Source organism: Phyllostomus discolor, chromosome 2 (genome assembly GCF_004126475.2).
Source record: "Phyllostomus discolor isolate MPI-MPIP mPhyDis1 chromosome 2, mPhyDis1.pri.v3, whole genome shotgun sequence".
NCBI classification, from domain to species: domain Eukaryota; kingdom Metazoa; phylum Chordata; class Mammalia; order Chiroptera; family Phyllostomidae; genus Phyllostomus; species Phyllostomus discolor.
The window spans coordinates 112,055,548-112,077,085 of NC_040904.2; the positions used below are offsets into that span (position 1 = coordinate 112,055,548).

Genomic DNA, 21,538 nt, shown 5'->3' on the forward strand with positions numbered 1-21,538 from the left:
GAAAATTGAGGCATAAACAGCCAAAGATATTAAGCAGCAATCTTTGTGTACTGCATTGTGAAGAAAATTAAGGTTTCTTTAAATGAGACTATGTACTATATTTTTAAAGGATTTTACAGATAATTTAAAAAGAAACATAAGATTAACTTAAAGGTCAGAAATGAAGATAAAATATTTTAATGTATGTCATGCACACCTTTTCAGAAACTTTTCTGACTTAGGTTTGTAATTTCTGGCCATAAAGTAATAGAACTCTGAATCTATAAAATTTTCATGTTTGTGTTTTACATTTTAATTTATCCTTTTTAGTAAGAATATCAAGTATTTGGTGATAAACTTAAAAATATGAACTATTTTGTAGAGTAGATGGGTATAGGGCTTTGCCTGAGTATTAAAATCCAAGTCTGATCACTCTGAGTATGGGTGACTGACTACCTTCCCTTTCACCCCCTTTTTATATTTTTCTCCTGATTTAGTCTCTAAACATTTATTGCAGGTAGACTTTCTTCATAAACACATTCCTAGTGTGCTTATGACATGGTTAAGAATCATCTTTTTTTTTTTCTCTCTGATTTTTCTTTTAGTTTCAAGCAAACAGAAGCATCCTAATCTACATAGCTTCTGGATAAATGCTTACTATTATTAGCTAAATGAAGTATTCTTCAATTTGTGTTTCATTCACTCAGAAAATATTTGAACATCCATGCTATGTGAGGCATTGAGTTTAACTCTTAGTGTAGTATGTGATTATCATTAGTTTTGTAAGCATCGCAAAGCTAAGCATTTATTATTAGATCTGTGGGTTATTGGGGTTGTGCATGTGGAAACTTACGTAACTTACCTTCCAGATCCTCTAACTTCACCTGCTGCATCGTTGTTTAATGACTTTGGTGCCCTCAACATCTCTCAGAGAAGAAAGGTAGGTGAAATTGAAACTTTGAAGCTAAATGGAATGTACAGGTGATATTGGTGGTTATCTACATCATGGTCAATATTCTTAAGTGGGGAGAGGGCTTTTAATGGACTGTAACCTTTTTCTTTCTTTTTGCTTACCCTTTTCTTTGTTATATATCCCTTGTATGTAGAATTTTATTTCATCTCTGTACATGGAATAGAAATGTTTTTGTGTAAAGGCTTGAAATCCTTTGGTTTATTTTTGTTCATTTTCCATATTTAAGATACTCTCTTTTTAAGATAACATCGACTTTAATGTTGTAGTTCTGTTGATGATTCATTTTAGGTATATTGATCATGTTTTAATATTATTTTCTGACTGCTTTGTTTAACTTTCAATGATTTTTTTGCATAATTTAAACTGCTCGTTACAAAGCAAACTTAAAATCTTAAACTTTTCATAATTGGCTCAACTATTTAAAAATAGTTTAAAATTTCTTATTCTCCCCATACATTTTTATTTTATTATATTGAATTTATTGGGATGACGTTGATTAATAAAATTAAAATCTCTTCATACTAGAAATTTAATGTAGTTTTATTTGGAATTGAGGTTGACAGACCTTGCATAGATTTTTTAAAAAAGATTTTATTCATCTTTTTATAGAGAGGGGGTGGGAAGGAGAGTAACATCAATGTGAAAGAGAAACATCTATTGTTAGCCTCTCACATACCCCATACTGGGGACATGGGCTGCAGCCCAGGCATTGCCCTGACTGGGAATCAAACTGGCCACCTTTTGGTTCACAGGCTGATGCCCAGTCCACTGAGCCATACCAGCCAGGGCAACCTTGCAGATTGCAGGTAGCAATCTTGATAGATTTTGAGGTTTGTCATAGGGACTGATCCTGTGACAGGTAAAAATTGAAACTTATTGTAGTTTGATGCTTTTGAGTTGTAACAAGAATTATTATGTTAATATTAATAATCGAGGGGTATTTTGGGGGGGTTAGGATCAATAGCAGTGAAAGATATTCAGGAGGTTGTAAATCTTGGTGGAAATTACTATAAAGTTAATAATAATTCATTTTCCTAAGTAATAAAAGAAAGACCCAAAAGAGGAGAATATTAATTTTAGAAAACTGATAGAAGCTTAAGATGCTTTTAGTAAGTATCTGATTAGAGGGTAGTATAAAATGAAATTCAAAACAAAAAATTTATGGGGTCAGGTATGAATTATATCAGTACCACATATACTTAGTATTATCTCTATTTTGAAACAGATGAGAACAAGGAGGTAATTAATTACAAAATGCTTTTAAGCATCTAGATTTGATAGACGAAAATATATGGGTTTGACTTGATAGACTTCCTTGTAGGCTCTTACCAAGAACACATTTACCCTTGCTTTATATACAATTTATATAATTTGAAATATGTAGTTTCTAAATCCACATGGTACAGGTTGAACAGAGTTGGACACAAGCAGGATCATTGGCAATAGTGAGAAGTGATAATGGACAAAGCCTGTCAGTATGGAAGAAAACAGTAAAATGCTGAAGAGCAGAAAACAACCTAGAAATCAAGTTATCAGGACCTATTGGGTTGGCCAACCCAAAAGTTTGTTTGGTATTTTCCTTAAGATGGCTCTAGGTAACGCTTAGTTTTCTTTAACTTCATTTAAGACAATTTTGTTAGATTGTATTGTGACAGCTGTCATATCAGTATGCATTTAAAAAAATCAAAATTGGTAAGTTTTTCTGTAGGCATTTTAATATTGAAGATAGAAGAAAGTAAGCAACATTTTTGGCATATTATGCTTTACCATTTCAAGAAAGATAAAAATGTAACTGAAACACAAAAAAAGATTAGTGCAGTCTAATCTTGTGGAGAAGATGCTATGAGTGCTTTGCCAAGTTTTGTGTGGGACATTTTTCACTAGATGATGCTCCAGGGTCGGCGGGTAGACCAGTTGAAGTTGATAAAATCGAGTGATCAAACTGAGACATTAATTGAGAACAGTCAACATTATACCACACAGGAGATAGCCAGCTTGCTCAATATATCCAAATCACTGAAGTTATTGGTGAAAATGAAAAATGTGTCTTTTATTTTATGAAAAAAACCATATGACTTTTTGGCCAACACAGTATTTAGTTTATGGGGAAAGAGAAAGCCCATAAGTGGTCTCAGGTGTCCCTGTAATGGCCTTTTCACAGCCTTGAATTAATAATTGGTTAACTGTGATAAGTAGCATTTCTGATGTATGAATAGAAAGTTAAAGTAGAATGGCAAATACGAGTATTCCTAATATGGGGGTTTAGTTCATTGTATCTTATAGCTGAAATATATGATTTAGAGCTACTGATGTTATTTTTGAGAAAATAGTGAAAATTCCTGGAGATCAGAGAAAGGAAGAAACAGTGCCTATTCTTTAAAAATGTATTTAGTAAAGGAAAATAATAAAAAGGAAATGTTAATACAAATGTGACCTCAGTATTTGGAGAGATATTAGAAAATATCCTAATGGAAGCAGATTAATGTTAGTGAAATGAATACTTTGCTGCAATTTTTGAGGTCCTGGATCTCTAGCTTTATAATCTTGGGCCAACTTTCTTTCCAGACTGTAATCTTCACATTCGTGAACTGATGAGCATGGCCTGGATAATTGCTTTCTTTCATCTCTAAAAATTCAGTGTCTTTCTAAACTGAAAGAACCTCATGTGTCAGTCTCTACTTAGAAGCTCAGGGTTCACAGAATATACAGGGTCTGGCAGAAGTAACTCGGCTTGGATGTGGTTGGTAGGGTAATAATACTGGTGTAGTAACTTACAGTTGTAATTGAACATTTCATCTAAAATGTCATATGGTATGCTTGAGTGTGACATTGTGATGTTATAGAATTACATGCTTATGATTTTGTAATAAAAGATTTTGTAATAAAAAGGTGTTACTTGTGCTGGACGCTGTATTTTAGAAGGACCATATTCTCTTGCCATTTATATCTAAAAAAGTATGTAGGGGCATAGAGTTTTTCGGTAGTGGGCTATATGTATATATTCTGTAATCTATGAGGGTACGGGGTGCATACATTTTAAAATTATTAATGGTTGAGTTGAGAAGGGTTAAAATCTCTTGGTATTAGAAATACTCTTGGCATAAGAATATTGCAAACTAAACATTGTGAACTGAGGGCATATTATTTTGTTGTAATTTATTGTGTCTGTTTAATGATGTAATTTTAGTGGAAGTAACTCAAATTTATGTAGAATAATTCTGTGTTGACCTAAACAGGCTACCGTGATTACTCAGTGATATTTTATTTTATAATGATATTGGAGAAGAAGTAGTTAGGCCATGCTTACTGTTTACTACTCTTTCATAGCTAGTTGGGTAAATTTTTTTCTGGAAATCTCAGTTGGACCAATCCCTGGGCCAGGCATGTTGCCTTTTTGCCTGTCGATGTGTAAACTATTGGGCTCAGATCAGTTAAGTATTTTTACTGTAGGCAGCCTTTCATGTGCTATCTGGAGAATTTAAGTATGGATTGATATTTTTCCTACTTCCTCAAATATAATTGAAGAGACAATACATGAACCTACTAGAGAACATTTATACAGCAGCATGTTAATTAGTGCCAATATAGATATCTGATGGTTGCTAAGAAGCAGCAAGTTCTCCAGATCCAGAACAGTTTATAGTGAACTTGTGTAACAATTTCATAATACAGCAACATCAGATTATATGATCATTTTTTCTAGCAATTCATGTTCATTTTATAAAAGAATAGGACCATGATATAGAGAAAAATTTTTTAAAGTGATCTTTCACAATTAACTTTTTTTCACATTAGGAATACATAATTGTATAAATAGAACAAGTAACTACTATTTATTGTTGGCCAGGGGTGGTGGTGGTGGAAGAAACTGAATTATGACTATATAGCCTGTGGGGAGTTAAGCCCCCAAAACACTGGAGGTGCAGTTTTCTTGAAAATGGGAGTTAATGTATTAGATCAATAAATGAGGAAACCTTAACAGCAAGATAGATAAGGTTGAGAACTAATATGATAGGAAAAGACTTGAGAGTGAATCACAAATGTGATCTAGTCAGCAGTATAATTTTTGGTAAGAAATCTTTTGGGAAAAAATCTTTATAGTGAAGTTATATGTTGAAGTACAGTTTCTTAAATGAAGTAATTGAGTACTGTGACATCTTGCTGACTATACTTGGTAAGCTTGTGAGTTTTTATGCAGGGCATCCCCGGATAATTGAGACAAATCCTAGGAAAAGTTTAAAAGTTAGTGTCTGGCATTCTTGGCTTCCCCTTTTATATCTTTCTTGACCCTTTCCCCCCCTCTTTTAGTCATCTATCTAGCCATTATCCTATTCAGCTTCCTCTCTCCCCACATGAAGGCATAAAAGCCTTTAGTGCCTGTCATTTACTTAATTGTGCTTTAGGATTTTATTTCTATCATTATACAGCTTTACCTAGGCATTTGTGCATTGTGTTTCTAATAGTGGGATAACAGATTTTTAGTTTTGTAAATTTTTTAGGCTTTCATAACAAGCTAAATTCTTGGGGGTTAGGGGACAGAAATTTCTGAAGTATTATGTTTATTTTTGTGTTCTTGATTTTAAAGATCTGATAGGATAAGGCAGGGAAAGTCAAAACTGCCGGCTTATCTCATAGTGTTTTGTTTGTGAGGAGATTTAGGTGGTGGAGGCCCAGTTCTGGATTATTCTGCTTGAGGGGAAAGTTCACTGGCAGGACTTTCTCTTCCTTCCCTGTTTGTCTCAGTTTGGAACCTCCTTTCCATTGTTCTCTCTCTTAAAAGCAGCTGTCCCTAGTCCTACAACCTCTATTACAGACTTTACTGATGATACATATTATATGTTTTCTGATTAATTTGACATTTAAAGTTTTTCTTGTAGCATTTCTGTTTGGTGTCTTCAAAAGATGATTTTACATTATTTCTACTCAAGGGAATAAAATATGAAATGACAAAGAAACTGGAAAACATTTATGGTAGAGTTCTTTTATGGAGAAAGCTAAAGGTAATCTAAAAAGGTAACCTAGGTGTAATGTAAATCCGTCCTTAATCCTTCTGGTTAGGCCCAGTTTGGAACATCTAAGTATTCAATATATTTTCTCAAATATCGGTTTCCTTAGTATTTAGATTTCCAGGTCAGCCACATCAGTATCTTTTTCCTGTAAATATTGTGAAGTAAGGGTTCTGTGAAAAATTGTGTTCAGAGTTCCAAATTAATACACTCAGAGCTATTCTTCTTTTGCTGGAATAAACTCCACTTCTGTTCACCTGCATTTGCAAAGCTGTGGGAATGTACACTATCTGACTTTAGCCAAATGTAGGGGAGATTTTAGATTTGGAGATACACAATGGCCCCTTATGCTAATTGATAGAGTTGTTAGAGTCCCAAGTTCCCACAGGGGAGCACCTATTTATGGATTATTTTGTGTAGCTTGCTCAAAGCCTGTCAGTGAGTGTTGATTTCTCTCAAACAGCAAACAGTAAGAAGAGTAATAACCCAAGAGTATTGACAACTGAGTAATGATTAAGGTTTTAGAGTTTGGAGTTGGATGTCAGGCAATCTGAATTGAAAGTTAAACCTTTCTGTTTCTTCATTTGAAGAATGAGAGTAATACTTAGTACTTACTATGGAGAGTGGTATGAGGACATTCCCTGTCACCAAAGTGCCTACTAAATGGCAGCTGTTACTGGTAGTAATGTGGTGTTAGCCAGTCCTTTCTAGCCTAATTTATTTAATTGTTGTTGAATAAATGTCTGTTGCAATTCATTCTGGATGCGGTTGTATTAGGATTGTCCACTGGAAGAGCTACTCTGAGGATATCCATCTTTTCTTAGAGGTTTTTAGGGTGCTGCTACCACAACATTGCTTTTTTGCCTTCTCCCTGCATAGCTGTTAGCTTCTCAAGCATATTCTTTAAATTTGGTGAAGATCCATCTGGGCTTTTTTCACGGTGTAGTGACAGACAGAAACTTGATTTCATTTATATTCACAATGATTTTCCGTGGCTGTTCCAGGTAGTATGGTAAACATTATTCTTTTATAAATGAAATGTTTTATGTTTTATTATTAATTACCCCAACAGTTCTTTAGGAGATTTTTTTTTTGCATTTTACAGATTTAGAAATGGAAGTTATGAGAGCTCAAAGTAATTTACCAAGAATAATATAGATAATATTTAAATTTCAGAGGAAAAAATCTCTCAAGGACAATATAAGAAGGGCAGGATTACTGGGTACTGTGTTAAATGGAAAATGGAGGGAGCTAGTGGAGATACCGGTAATATACAGAAGAGGAGATGAGACATTGATTGGCCTGTGCCTGCTGCTTTTTCCATTTATGTGGTTGTCTTTGTAAATGTCTATAAACAGAGTTTCTAGGGCAAGAATATGTAATTAAATTTTTGATAATTGCCAGATAATTGCCAGCATTTCTAAAAGAAATGCTGCATAAATTTGTATTCCTACTCATAAGTTCTGTTTTTTTATAGCTTTGAAAACAGGTGGAAAAATATTCAAATCCTTGTCATTTTATAAGCAAAAATCCCTATTGTTTAAATTTCATTACTGGTGGTGTTGAACTTCTCTTTTGTGTTGTAGTGTTCCTTTCATGTCCTTTGCTCATTTTCTGTTGGGCTATCCTTTTTTAATTCATTGTTAGCTCTTTGTGTATTTGATTTAAGCCACTTCTGTCAGATGTTTTAGTCTATTCCCCCCATTTTGTTTTTTGTCTTGAATTTTACCAGTAATTTATGCTGTCAGTTTTGAATGCCATACTTATTCTGACTATCGTTTATTAAGTACATTTTAAAAAAACAAAACATTAAGCTCCTTTTTGTTAAAATAACACCTTAATTTCCTCTTTGATAAGTTTGTGATTTTTGAATTGAAAGGACTGTCATTGTTTTTGTGTAAATGAATCTACTATCACTTTTATTGCTGCTAATCTATAGTAATCAACTTCCCTTAGCAAATGGGCATGTTCTTTTTTTTTCTGCATTTTAATTGTCAGAGTTATGGTTTACCTCCACTCAGTCTATTCTTTTCTTAAAATGCTATGCAAGTAACATTAGATTTAAACTTGTTTTAAAATACGACAGTTCCCGTAAACAAAGCATCAGTTTTGAATGAGTTAGAACACTACATGTTGAACTTCCAAGGTTAAGTTTAGATAAAGATGTACTTTATCTAAACAAATTAGGAGTTCAGTTATGTACTTTCTGTATTTTATTTGGTACTTTGTGTATAGTGATTTCTTGGTTTTGTTGAGTTAAGAAAGGGCTTTCCAAATTTATGATTGAAAAGGAATTTTCTACTGATTTTTAAAAAGATCTCATGAGAGATATATATATCGGAGGCTTCTTTTTTAAGTGTGTGGTGCTTTTAGTGTGTGATACTTTATTACCATATTTAAACACCTGGACTGAAACAGCATGCCTTTTATATATAATATGTAATATTGTCTACTTTTAGCTTTGGGAATTTTGAGTTAGTTTTTACCTAATAATGATAGTTCAGTGAAACCATGGCGCATTTACCACTTTGACCTGTAAATTAGTAGATCATTCCGAGATTATCTGATCAGCTTCTGTACATCCCGCTCTGATTGTTGCATTTACAAAGTATAGTAGCTGATAGTAAGAGCTTGGCATCCCTGGTGATTCTCCCCATTTTCCTAGGAAGTAGGGGTTAGGAATGAATTCTCAGAGATAAAGTTAGGATTTTCACCCACAAACATGTTAGCTCAAGTTTTAAGCTAAATTTAACCAAAGCTATGTAATTTTCCCCAACTCTATTTAATTCCCAAGATTTGTTCTCCTTACATTTTGAAAATGGGGAGGGAGAGCTGCTTAAGTTATTTCTTCGAAGTCTCTGTAGTTATTGTTTCTCTTTGATCTCATCCATGCCAGTTAGATTCAAAGAAAGATTGATTCATTTAGGAATTTTGCTCATTTTAGGATTAGCTAGAATAATGTTCAGATTATAATAGGTTAAGGAATATTATAGAAGGTGGAATAGATTTCTTGGAATTGGAGGCAGAATTCCATAGTTAAGAGTACAAGCTCTGGAGCCCAATCTTATGTTAGTTGTGAGATTATGGGCAAGTTATTTTAACCTCTTCTAAACTTCATTTTTTTTTGTCTGTGAAGTTGGTATTATAATAGAACCTTTCTTATAGAATTATGAGTATTAAATACGTTAATGGGTATAAAATGCTTGGCATAGTGCCTTGTGCTTGTCAAATGGTGGTTGTTGTTACACTCTTCTATTGCTTATGACTGTAATTTAGAAACAGGCTTATTTGTTTCTGAATGTGTGTAAGATTAATTTTGATGAACCACTACCTTAGTTTAAGTTTAGTTATAGTGAAGAGCATTTTGCAGATACTCAACTTGAAGATTAAATTTAAGCAAGGATACACATATAAAGAAATCAGAAGGGAACATTTTCTTAATCAGCAAATAGACATTTTAGCATGGTGGTTTGTTTTGATAAGGGACTAAAATTCATATAAGAACTTTTATGATTATTTCAGTTGATAGTTTATTGTGGAAATAACTTTCATGACTTAAACAAACACTTTTATTCACTTTCACTTAAAATATTTTAATAATTTGGCATGATATTTTATTTCCTCACATCTTGTATTCTGGTTCCATTCTGAAGCAAAAGAATAAAAGACTTTGTAGTTTGGTGTTTCAGTTCTTTAGAAATTGAATGTGACCTTATTTAGTAACAGTATACCAGCTGGTCATTTTTTATGACAAAATGCCATTGTAACATTGAAGTTTTAAGAACAGAAGTAATGACTGTTTCATAGGTTTTCTTAAATATATGTAGATAACACTGGGGTGCTTTCCCCCCAGGCTCTGATTCACAGTAGAGCTTAAAAATACGTGTGTGTGCACGTATGTGGATCCCATTCTGCTGTATTTCATATAATTCATGTCAGTGTTTACCTAGCAGTACCCTCTCTTTTCTTTGTCTCATCCTTTACATGATTTGTGTATTAACTTCATAAAATAGAAAGCCTTTTTAATTTATAGATGCTTACTTATCCATGAATCTTTAACAGTGACTGTCTGTTTTTCCATAGACTTATCTTTTGTAGACATACTCACCCACCCATCCCATCCTAATATTGTCTTTATTTAAACAATGAAAATGTAAGGAACTTAATATAAAGGGTCTGGCAGAAGTAACACCATTGGGTGTGGTTGGTAGGCTACGTGAATGTCTCACACGAGATGGACAGCATAGAACATTTTACCTAAAATGTCATATGGTGTGCTTGAGTGGGATATTGTTATGTTACAGAATTATATGCTCATGATTTTGTAATAAAAGATTTGGTATAGATTACCAGCAGGGAATTATTTGTGCTGGACCCTGTATTTTCATGAAAGGCCCAAGGTTTATAATAATTCTTGGGTTTACTATTCTAAATTAATTAGGTGTAGGAGCCTTTAAAATCCAGGTGTTTTAACACACCTAATTAACTAATAAATTAGGTAGAGGTAGTTCCTGATTATATGGAAATTAGTTTGATTTAAAAGATTGAAATGGTTTTAATTATTTTGGGGTCTATTTTTTTCCAGTGAGTCTACATTGACCACTGATGACTAATGGAATTATAACTTGTATTTATTTCTCATCATTGCAAACATTCTAAAATATCAGGATATTTACTTAATTGAAGGAAGACCATTGTGAACCAGAAGAGGCTATAAAAGAAATGTAGGTTTATTTTCAAATAAATATATAGTAAATTATAGGCCAGAGGTTTCTATTAGTGGACCCTTGGGATTGGCAGGAAGTAGGTTGCTGAGTTGTTACTTCAAAGGATAATGAATTAATATAGTCATTAAGCATTATTTGAAGGGAGATAATATTTCATATATGGGTACTACTGTTTTCCAAGTATGTGAAGATATTCTGATTCATAAAATGCAAATCATTTTAAAGTGTTATATCCATAGCAACTTTAAATCATATTGTTTCAGAGTACAAATAGTGAAAGCACAGTTATTATGTTTTGGATGTCCAGAGGAGGTTCTTAAAAATCAAAGTCTTGGAAACTTTTTGTCACGGGATAGCAGTTTGATTTTTCTCATTTATTACTAATGATAGATTATGTAATATAGCATATGGTTGGTGTGAAGCATTGTAGAGATGAGGTTGTTTTGCAGTTTTACTAAAAGAATTGTGCACTGAAAATTAGTCTGTTACTTGCTAGCTTTAACTACATTTTCTATGCAAACAGTGTTTATAGGCTTTTATTTTGCTAGACTGAATTTTTAGGGGAATGAATAGAGCTTTTTATTATTTTTCTAGGAAGAGCAAAAAGCCTTATGCTGAAATGTTGAGTGAATGAATGAAAAAAGGTGTATGTGTGCGCACATGGAATTAAAGCAGTCCTATAAATTAGTTTTTATTGTTCTTTGACATAGACTAGAGATTTATCTTATTATTTATTTATTTATTTTTTTTAGGAATGAGAGTAGATTTCCTTTAGTCCTAAACCACTAGAATGGGGTTTTATAAATAGGGCAAGATTTTTGAAGAGCCAGGGCTTTAGGGGCTATGAGTAATGGTCTTGAAGACTCTTAAGTATCTTGGTCAAGATATAAGAAGTTGGGTTGTAGAACTACTGAACCACTGTTCTTTTTTATCTTGGAGGTTGACCCCAATTTCCATTTGCACCATTAGTTGTTTCTCATCTAGGTCTTTTTCTCTGACATTCTTTAGAACCTTACTTCTCAAAGTGTGGACACCAGACCAGCAGCACTAGCAGTCTTGGAGCTTTTTGGAAATTCAGAATCTCAGACTTCATACTAAGCCTACTGAGATAGAAAATTTATTTTAACAAGATCTCTATGATTGATATGTTTGTTACAGTTTGAGAAATACTAATCTAGAATACATTACCAGACTTTTTTTTTTACCATTGAAAACTTTCATTTAAGCCCAAAGTTTTTTTAAATGCCCAGTAAAAAGGGTAAGGTAAAAGTGTTTTCAACTATCTTATGCAGTTTATTTAGATTTTGTGAAGAATGATAAAAATCAGTCACCTCTGCAGTGAATCTTGAGACTTAAAGTAAAAACTGTTTATATGTGTGTGTGTGAGAGAGAGAGGGAGGGAGCATGTGCATGAACACCAGTTGCAGGCTCTGCTGGTATATTTTACTACAGGAAGAAAAAGAGATGGAATTTTGATGTACAGTATTGACTTACAGGGAGGTGGAACAGAAAAGCTGGTTATTTACCAATAGGACGTGGCATTCTGAAATGCGTGCACTTCATAATAACTAGTAGGTTGGACTGACAGGGCTATGAAGGGAGGATCAACAAGGGAATCTATCTATCTATCTATCTATCTATCTGACCATCGAATTCTCAAGATTTGTCTGGGAGAGGATTTCTGGAAGTTAAGGATAAGGGAAGTAGAGTGGTTGCTTTTATTGGTTCTGGATCTTATAGAACACAGAAAACGTTAGAGAGTTAACTTTAGGGACAAGCAAATATTTCCCATAAAATTCTGTTTGCCCCTTTTTATTTTTTCACCTTCCATTTGATCTCTCCATTTCCCTCGGTTCCCAACCGTTTTTGTTTTAATCCTCACTCGATGATATATTTGTTCATTTGAGAGAGAAAAAGAGCAAGAGAGAGAGACCGACAGACATCAACAAGAGAGAGAAACATGTCATTGGTTGCCTCCCATACGTGCCTGACTGGGAATCAAACCTACAACCTTGTGGTGAACAGGATGATGCTCCAAACAACTGACCCACCCACCCAGGGTTCCAACAGTTGATTTTAACCTAGCAGATTTTCCTCCAACCATGCCTTAGCTCTCTATTCCCCGTTTGAGTTTCCTGGGTTCACATCCTTTACCTAGACCAGTGATTCTCAAATGGGGGCCATTTTGATTTTCCAAGGGGACACTGAAGATACAAGAGTTATTTTTGGTTGTCATAACTGGGGCTATGGTACTACTGGCATCGTGGGTACAGGCCAGGGATACTGCTAGGCATCTTACAATGCACAGGACAGTCCCTCACAACAAAGAATTATCCAAAGTTTATTGGTGAGGTTGAGAAACTCTCACTTCAATTATTGCCAGAGTGCAGTAATGTGTCTACCTGTTTCCAGTTTAATTCCCCTTAAGTTTTCAAGAGTTTCTGGCACCCATGGTATGAAGTCTAAACTCCTTGCCATAGGATATAAAACAATTTAAGGGTTGTTTGTTTTTTCTTTTTATTGCTTTCATTGCTCTTAAAAGAGCCTCATTTTTGGCTCTTAAAGTCATCTCTGTACTAATAGTAGACTCAGTAACACCACAGTGCCTGTACGCCTCAACATACACGTTATTTTGTAGCCTGTAATACATTATCTATTTATCGATCTATCTAGCTAGGTACAATTTAGTTCTTGTTGAAAATTTCTCAGGCATTTACCTTCTCTTTAAAGCCTTTGTTTCTGCCCTGTTGGTACTTTGATTATAATGTGTATATTGTATGACAGTGAATATGTTCTGGTTGCACGACTTTGTTACCCACTAGTTTATGTCCTCTTTTTGAGGGAAAGGTGTGTGCCTTGTCACCATTGTATTCCAAGTACTTAGAACAGTTCCTGATACAAAGTAGGCTGTTAAGTGTTTAGTTGAAAATATGTTTTTTCTCCAAGGGATAACCACAGTTCAAATAATTTTGAAATTTGTTTGCAAGTGAGATTTTACTATAATTTATTTTCTGTGTAATGAGACTTCTATGTTTAATTTTTCTGCTTCACCACCATACTTTGTATTGCTGTCTTCTTTTCAGATGTCGTTTTGTCTTCTGAAGCTTATAATGCTATTTTCTTTTTTTTTTATTTTACTTTTTTTTTTTTTTTATTTCAATCATTGTTCAAGTACAGTTTTCTGCCCCCTACTCCCGTTTCAGCCCCTCCACCCAACCCTCCCCCCTTCCCCCCATTACCCCCCACCCTTAGTATAATGCTATTTTCAATGTTATTGATACCTTATGTCATACCATTCAGTATCACATGGGAGTAGATTTTAATCACTGGTTATTGATTGAAGAAACTTAAATCTATAATGGCACAAGTTTGGAGATCTCTTTTTATCTAAAAGGAAAAAATTCTTAGGCTAATTATAGGTTTTGGGGGAGATAGGGAAGAGTGGGAGGAGTGATGAATCCCTCTTTGGAAAAACAAGAAACATATAATGAAAACTGTTAGGGAAGGAGGATGACACACTCCATTTATTTAAAACTCTTTTTCTATGTTGCTTAATGCCCTACAATAAGAAAATAAATTGTCCTAATTGCACTAATTGTAATTTTCGGGTCAAAAAGCAAGTCTGAGTTTGTGAAGGAACTTAGTAACAGAGGAACATTTAAAGCAGTAATTTTCTTGCATTCAAATATATGACTGGAATTTAGGTGTCCTTATTTAAGTCCTATTTGACAAGTTGTGATTTTGTTAAATAAATATCCTTTGATGTGTCAAATTTTTCTGATAGTTTGAATAAGCTTTAGTCCCTACATTTTCTAAAATATAAATTTCAAATTAGTGAAGGCTTAATTAAGGTTATATTATTTTTGCTGTATATTGAATCTTTATAATTGTGAGATGTTACTAGAAATAACTTGCTTTAAAATTTCCATTTGTAATATCGCTCTGAAGTCTACATTTTTATCCTCATCTACAAAAGTATCTTGTGATGAGACAGAGGATAATTGATTTGTCCCATGATTGGATAGAGGTGGAGTTGTTTTACCCTCATCGAACTTTATCCATGATTATAATTATTGTGTATGTAGGTAGACTAGTTGCCTTTCTTATGAAAGTTTAATCTTTTTTCTCTCCTTAAACCAAAGAAAATACAGTGGAGGGCCATTTGTGGACTGGAGAATCTGAAGTACATAGAATAACTTTCATAGGCATAATTTACAAGGTCATTTTGAAATTTTGAAATCAAGTGTTTTCTTCAAATTGGTTATATTTTTCAGTATTTTTATACTGGAAAAATTATTTTTTATGTATTTTCTATATTTCTCCAATTATGACACATTTTATGAAAAGAGTTAACTTAATTATTTGCTTCAACAAGCTTATGACAAAGCAATGAGTAAACATAGATTTTTAAAATTTCAGGTCTTAAATTAGATATCTTCCCTGGAATGTATCAGCATTCCTTAAAGGGAAAACACACACACACACACACACACACACACACAGTCCCTTTATGATTCAGTTTGGTGTAACTTTGCTACAACTAAATGAAGTATGATGGTGGAAACTATCATTAACTTGCATACAGTAAGAAACCCTGCATCACGAAGATTATTTACTAACTTTATTCTGTTAGCCAGTGAATTTATGCTTTTATTGGATAATTTATTACCAATCTGTTCAAATTACTGAGATTTATAAGACCAGTAATATGTGTGTGTGTGTGTATATATATATATATATATATATAGCCTGATATTATTTATAAAGATTTTTTTTATTTTTAGGTGGGGGAGGGAGGGAGAAAGAGAGGGAGAGAAACATTGATGTGAGAGAGAAACATCTATCACTTGCATCTGGTATACACCCCCAATGGGGGACTGAACCTGCAACCCAGGCGTGTACCCTGACTGGGAATTGAACTGGCGACCTTTCGCTTTACAGGATGATGCCCAACCAACAGAGCTACACCAGTCAGAGTTGAGATTATTTCTTTTCATTGAGTACCTTCAGTTGAATGCCCACTTCAGATAGAATGAATTGTACTCTGATCTACTGTGTACATAATTTTAAAAATTAAAAATAGTACATTCTTTAGGAATTAGCCTCTTCTTTAAAGCGAGGTAGTTCCCAGTAGGAAATAAGACAGTGAGATGGGGAGCAGAAAATGGTATAGTTTGGAGAAATTTTTTACCTATATTTTGTGCCCTTGAAGCCATTTCTTCATATTGCAATGAGAATAGGTAAGTGCCAGTGGAAAAAATTTTGCAAAGCATTTACTTTGCTGATAAGTTCTATTTATTAAGGTGTTATTAACTCAGATAATAATGCATTTCTCTAAAACATCTGTTGCTTTATATTATAATATTGCTGTTAAGCCTGTTAGGACTGTGGGTTTTTTGGAGGCATGTGTTGGGGGTGGGGGTGGAAAATAGTGGGTGGTGATAAGGACATTAGAAGAACTGTTTTAGCAATTTAATTGTTTTCTATTCCACCATTCCAAATATCTTGTTAGTTATGCTAGTTTAGATTAGTGTGGGGGATGTTAGGAGTGGCCTGGTTTCTTTCCTTCTTTTTCCTAGCCAAGGAAGTATCGCCTGGGGATGCTGGAGGAGAGGCTAGTTCCGATGGGATCAAAGGCACGAAAAGCAAAGAACCCTATTGGCTGCCTTGCTGACAGGTGTAAATCAGGAGTACCCATCAGTATGGTTTGGTGGAACAGAGTCACAGAAAACAATTTACAGGTAAAAATAATTTTACTGGACATTTTTTGAAAGTGAATATCTTGGCTGCTTTCTGTGTCTTTGGGGTGGTGGGTGTGATATTGGGTAGCTTAGATGATGCATTTAAGAGAGGCTAGTGGCCCCATTAACCAACTAAATGATTTTGTTTGGTGGCTTTTTGAGTTTTCTCTGTCTTTAGATTTTTCTGTTCTTTTATTAAATTTAGTTTTTTCCTTTTGGATCTTGTTAACAGTTGAGTTTAATTATTTTTAATACACAGAGTTATTCAGGATACTACATTGAAAAATATTATAAAATTTACTATAGAAAATCTCATTTGTTTGGAATTTGAACAACAGGAAGCTTAGTATTTTGTATTTTTGTACATTTTTACTAGGAAATAAGAATTGTGAACAAATTTATCAAGTGTTTTCTCTAAAACCACCTTCAGTAGTATGTTATACGATTATTATAGATACCAGTCTTTGACTCTGCCTTATCAGTCAGTGCTAACTAATGAAAATGAATTTTTGTAACTCAAAGGCTAGCTTTGGTGTAAAATTCTGAAATACCTATAAAATAATTGAATTATGTTCAGCTTGGTTATATTCTTATTTTTAAAAATTGGTGGTTGTGTAATATAGATCTATTAATCAAAATTCAATTTAGTCGGAAGTAGAATATCTTTCCTTTCTGAATAAATTGGTATCTTTAATATATTGCTAGCAAAAAGACTATAATTCCACATATACATACCACAAACTGAAAAGGTAAAACAAAGTTAAAAACTTGGTTTTATTTCTGTCACCAACCTTGTATTATGAAAGTGTTCCACAGTATTTTGGTCTATTCAATATTAATACCTGAACAATACCTATATTGCTTTGGATACAGAAATAAAGAAGTTACTCTAAATATTGCAAAATATGGGATTTGCCCAACTGAAATTTTGGTAGCAACTATAAAGATAAACTGGTGTGGGGGGACCACATAATCATATACTTAAAATTTCAGTGTAAAGTTTTGGATGTATCAGTTATGAATTGCAATATAGTTTACTGTATTTTTGATTTGAGACCAGAAGGAGAGAGATTTGATATGGATTGTTAGAATTATTTTTCAGTTTTAAAATGAAAGTCTGAAAATAAATTGGACCTGAACTATGTAAGAATAGATATAAGTGGACCTGGAATTGCTTGTAGTAGGTTGTAGAGTGAAACACTGATAAATACAAAGGTACAGAGCCACTCAACCTCCACAGCTGCCCCTGTCCCCTTATCCCAGTGGCAGTTTTCAGATACCTCTTTTTAGCACAGCTTGAAAAATTGTTAGGTTAGTATAAGAATATATGCTCCAATTATGCTTAGTTTTTAATTAAAACAGCTAGTAATAGATTTGCTTTCATTGTGAGAAAGATTGACTTGCTGATACCTGAATCTAGTACTTCAAATACTACTATTATGCTTCAGATAGTTCTTTTCTTTTAAGAACATGATGAATGCCTTGTTAGTTTGGTCTAATATTGGAGGGGCAGTAATACCTCACACTGTGTCTCATGTTGAAGTACTGAAAATACCCATCTAGTTTGGTCTTCATTACTATCTTTATGGATTCCTAAATTGGGTATTTGGTGTTGCTTTCTTTTTTTATATTGGGTTTTTAAGTCTTTTTGTTGTATAAGAAAAATAATTTATATAAACCAATTCTATACCAATATTTTTTTAGTTTTGTATGTTTACTTTTTTATATTTTATGTTTTTCACATAAATTTCAAAGGATTGTATGGCTGGATATGTTAATATTCCTTGTTTCATTTATTTTCTTTAAAACTTAGATCTTCTTAATCCTAAGGTCAGAGAAAGTTTGTCTATATTTTATTTTAGTAATTATAGCTATGTTTCTTTTTTTTTTTTTTTAAAGACTTTATTTATTTATTTTTAGGGAGGGAAGGCGGAGAGGGGGGAGAGAGAGAGAGACAGACAGACAGACAGACATCAATGTGCGGTTGCTGGGGGTTATGGCCTGCAACCCAGGAATGTACCCTGGCTGGGAATCGAACCTGGGATACTGCTATGTTTCTTAAATGGTTATTTTGTGCCAGGCACTGCGCTAAGTTCTTTACATATATTGTCTCTTTGGTCTTGCTAATAACTTTGGGACAAATGTTGCTGTTAAATTAAGTATTTTCAGTGAAGCTAAGTAACATTAAGGTTAAGCAGTAGTTAGTAGAGAAGAACTGAAATTTTAACGCATCCTTATGAGACTTCAAAACTTTGCATTTCTGTGTGATAGAGCTCTAGTTATATTAGAAATTTAATTGGTTTAGTTATCTAACAGGATAATTGAACCTTTTTTGAGGATGAGAAAGCCTACATAGTTTTTCAGGTATGAACTGTGTCTTCTCTTTGCAGCATTTGTGAGACTACCTTTTTTTCCTTTTGAGGCATAATTTTCTCAGGGACCTTTAACTACCTTTCTTTCTGGAACTTGAAACATTTCTTTACATTGACTTCTTCATCTTGATCTAACATCTTTAGAAGTATTTTCATTGCTGAAAACAAAAGAAAACTAACCAAACTGTCCCCCCCAAAACCACACCTTAAAGCAACAATAACAAAAAAAAAATCTTTCTCTGAAAGTTTCTACCTGTATTTTTCATAAGTGCATTTGTTTTCTTCAGTGCTGGACTTCTTTCAAGAGCCATGATCCCCAACCTTTTAGTGCTTAATGATCTCTTTATTTATTTCCTACCAAAAAATCTCATAATATGGAAGAATTGTCTACCAAACATACATTTATAAAACAGTGACTCATGCTTTCATTCTAAAAAATCTATAATATTGTTAATTAGAGAATCAAAGAAACAATATTTTTCTTAGTCTTTTGTAGGTTGGTAGAAGATAAATTTGTTTTTCATATGGCTATTTGAAATATTGATAATACCCACCTGGTCTCCATTACCATGTGAATTTCATGCTTCGGACCCTTTGAATAGATTCAGTCTTCTCTGTGATTTCTTTACCAGCCATTTATTCCTTCACTGCCTGTGGTTTGGTGCCGCCAAAATTTCACTAAAACTGCTCTCAGAGTTTGTCAGAGATCTCCTTCATTAGCAAATTGAGTAGTTTTACTCAATACTTAATATGGCTGGTTTTTTGTTTTTGAAACTTTCCTCTTTACAGTCTTATTTTACTTTTACACGTTTAATTATATTTTATTGGTTATGCTATTACAGTCCCAATTTTTCCCCTTTTGCCCCCCTCCACCCAGCACCTCCCACTCCCTCAGGTACTCTCCACACCATTGTTCATGTCCATGGATTATGCATGTAAGTCCTGTGGCTACTCAATTTCCTATGCTATACTTTATATCCCCATGGCTATTCTGTAACTACCTGTTTATACTTAATTCCCTCCCCTCTTCATCCATTCCCCCTATCTTCCTCCCATCTGGCAACCATCAAAATGCTGTGTGGATCCATGATTCTGTCTATGTTCCTCTTGTTTGTTTAGTTTGTTTTTTAGATTCAGTTGTTGATAGATACGTATTTAAGCTATGTTATTGTTCATAGTTTTGATCTTCGTTTTCTTAGATAAGTCCCTTTAACATTTCTTATAATAATGGTTTGGTGATGATGAACTCTAAAGTTTTTTCTTATCTGGGAAGCTCTTTATCTGCCCTTTGATTCTAAATGGTAGCTTTGCTGGGTAGAGGAAGCTTGGCTGTAGGTCCCTGCTTTTCATGACTTTGAGTATTTCTTACTAATCCCTTCCAGCTTGCAAAGTTTCCTTTGAGAAATCAGCTGGCAGTCTTATGGGAACTCCTCTGTAGGCAACTAACTTATTTTCTCTTGCTGCTTTTAAGATTTGCTCTTTATCTTTAACCTGTGGCATTTTAATTATGATGTGCCTTGGGAGTGAGCCTCTTTGCATCCATCTTGTTTGGGACTCTCTCTGCTTTCTGGATGTACATGTCTACCTCCTTCAGCAAGTTAGGGAAGTTTTTTTTCATTATATTTTCAAATAGATTTCCATTGTCTTGCTCTTTGTCTTCCCCTTGTTGTAGGATGCAACATCCCCCTAGGATGCGAACATTGGACCTCTTAAAGTTGTCCCAGAGGCTGTTTATACTATCCTTATTTTTTTAATTCTTTTTCCTTCTTGTTGTTCTGCATGTTTGTTTCTTGCTTCCTTATGTTCCAAATCATTGATTTGATTCTCAGCTTCATCCACTCTATTGTTCCTTCCCTATAAATTGTTCTTTATTTCGATTAGTGTATCCTTTGTTTCTGACCAGATCTTTTTTATGCTTTTGAGGTCCTCACTAAGTTCCTTGAGCAAACTTATAACCAGTGTTTTGAACTCTGCATCTGATAGACTGCTTATCTCTGTTTTGTTTACTTCTTTTTCTGGAGTTCTGATCTGTTCTTTCATTTGGGCCATATTTCTCTGTCTCCTCATTTTGGAAGCCTTCCTGTGTTTGTTTCTGTGTATTAGGTAGAGCTGCTGTGACTCCATCCTGGTAGTGTTGCCTAGTGTAGTAGGTGTCCTTTAGGGTCCAGTGGCACAGCCTGCTTATCACCAAAACTGGGTACTTGAAGTGCTCCCTTCATGTGGGCTGAGTACACCCTCTTCTTGTAGTTGAGCCTTAGTTGCTGTTGGCAGATCAATGAGAGGGATTTTTCCATGCCAGTCAGCTGCAAGGACTGGCTGTGACTACTGTCCACCAACCTCTGCCCTCTGTGGAGGATCAGCTGTGCAGGGGCAGAGCAGTAAGTTCTCTGATGTGGTCTGTAGTTGTCCACTGGGTACTTAGGCTCTGGGGTTTCCAAGGTGGTCCAGGCCGAGGTCAGCCCCCAAATGTGTTCTGCCCAGAGCCACCTGCGTATGCTACAAAGCAATTTTAGATGGCTGCTACTTGTGCTGGGCTTGGAAATTCCCAGGTGAAGCCACGTTGTGAATCTAGTATGGCTACTGCTAATGCCATGCCCAGGGCCACTTAATAAGTGGTATGGGGTAGGAAGGGTTTGGGGCTTATTGAGACCAGCTGTTGCTTATTTGATAGGATTTAGGAAGCATGAGCCATGACCAACCATTCCTATGGAAAATGCACTGTTAAGATCTTGGGTGAGCC

At 34.3% G+C, this 21,538-nt stretch overlaps 1 protein-coding gene across 8 annotated transcripts in view; it reads left to right on the forward strand.

Moving 5' to 3' along the window:
- PAN3 (poly(A) specific ribonuclease subunit PAN3) overlaps positions 1-21,538 on the forward strand; it is a 136,714-nt gene that overhangs the window by 25,447 nt on the left and 89,729 nt on the right. For 6 of the 8 annotated variants that reach the window (XR_004901420.1, XR_004901421.1, XM_036018355.1 and 3 more), the window contains exons 5-6: positions 849-919; positions 16,265-16,426. Coding sequence is in view for 6 of the 8 variants with exons in the window: in XM_036018355.1 (XP_035874248.1) it covers positions 849-919; positions 16,265-16,426 (233 nt within the window). In the remaining 2 variants the exon portion in view is untranslated. The remainder of the gene's footprint in view (positions 1-848; positions 920-16,264; positions 16,427-21,538) is intronic. The other 2 variants (XM_036018357.1, XM_028504596.2) reach the window with 1 other exon arrangement.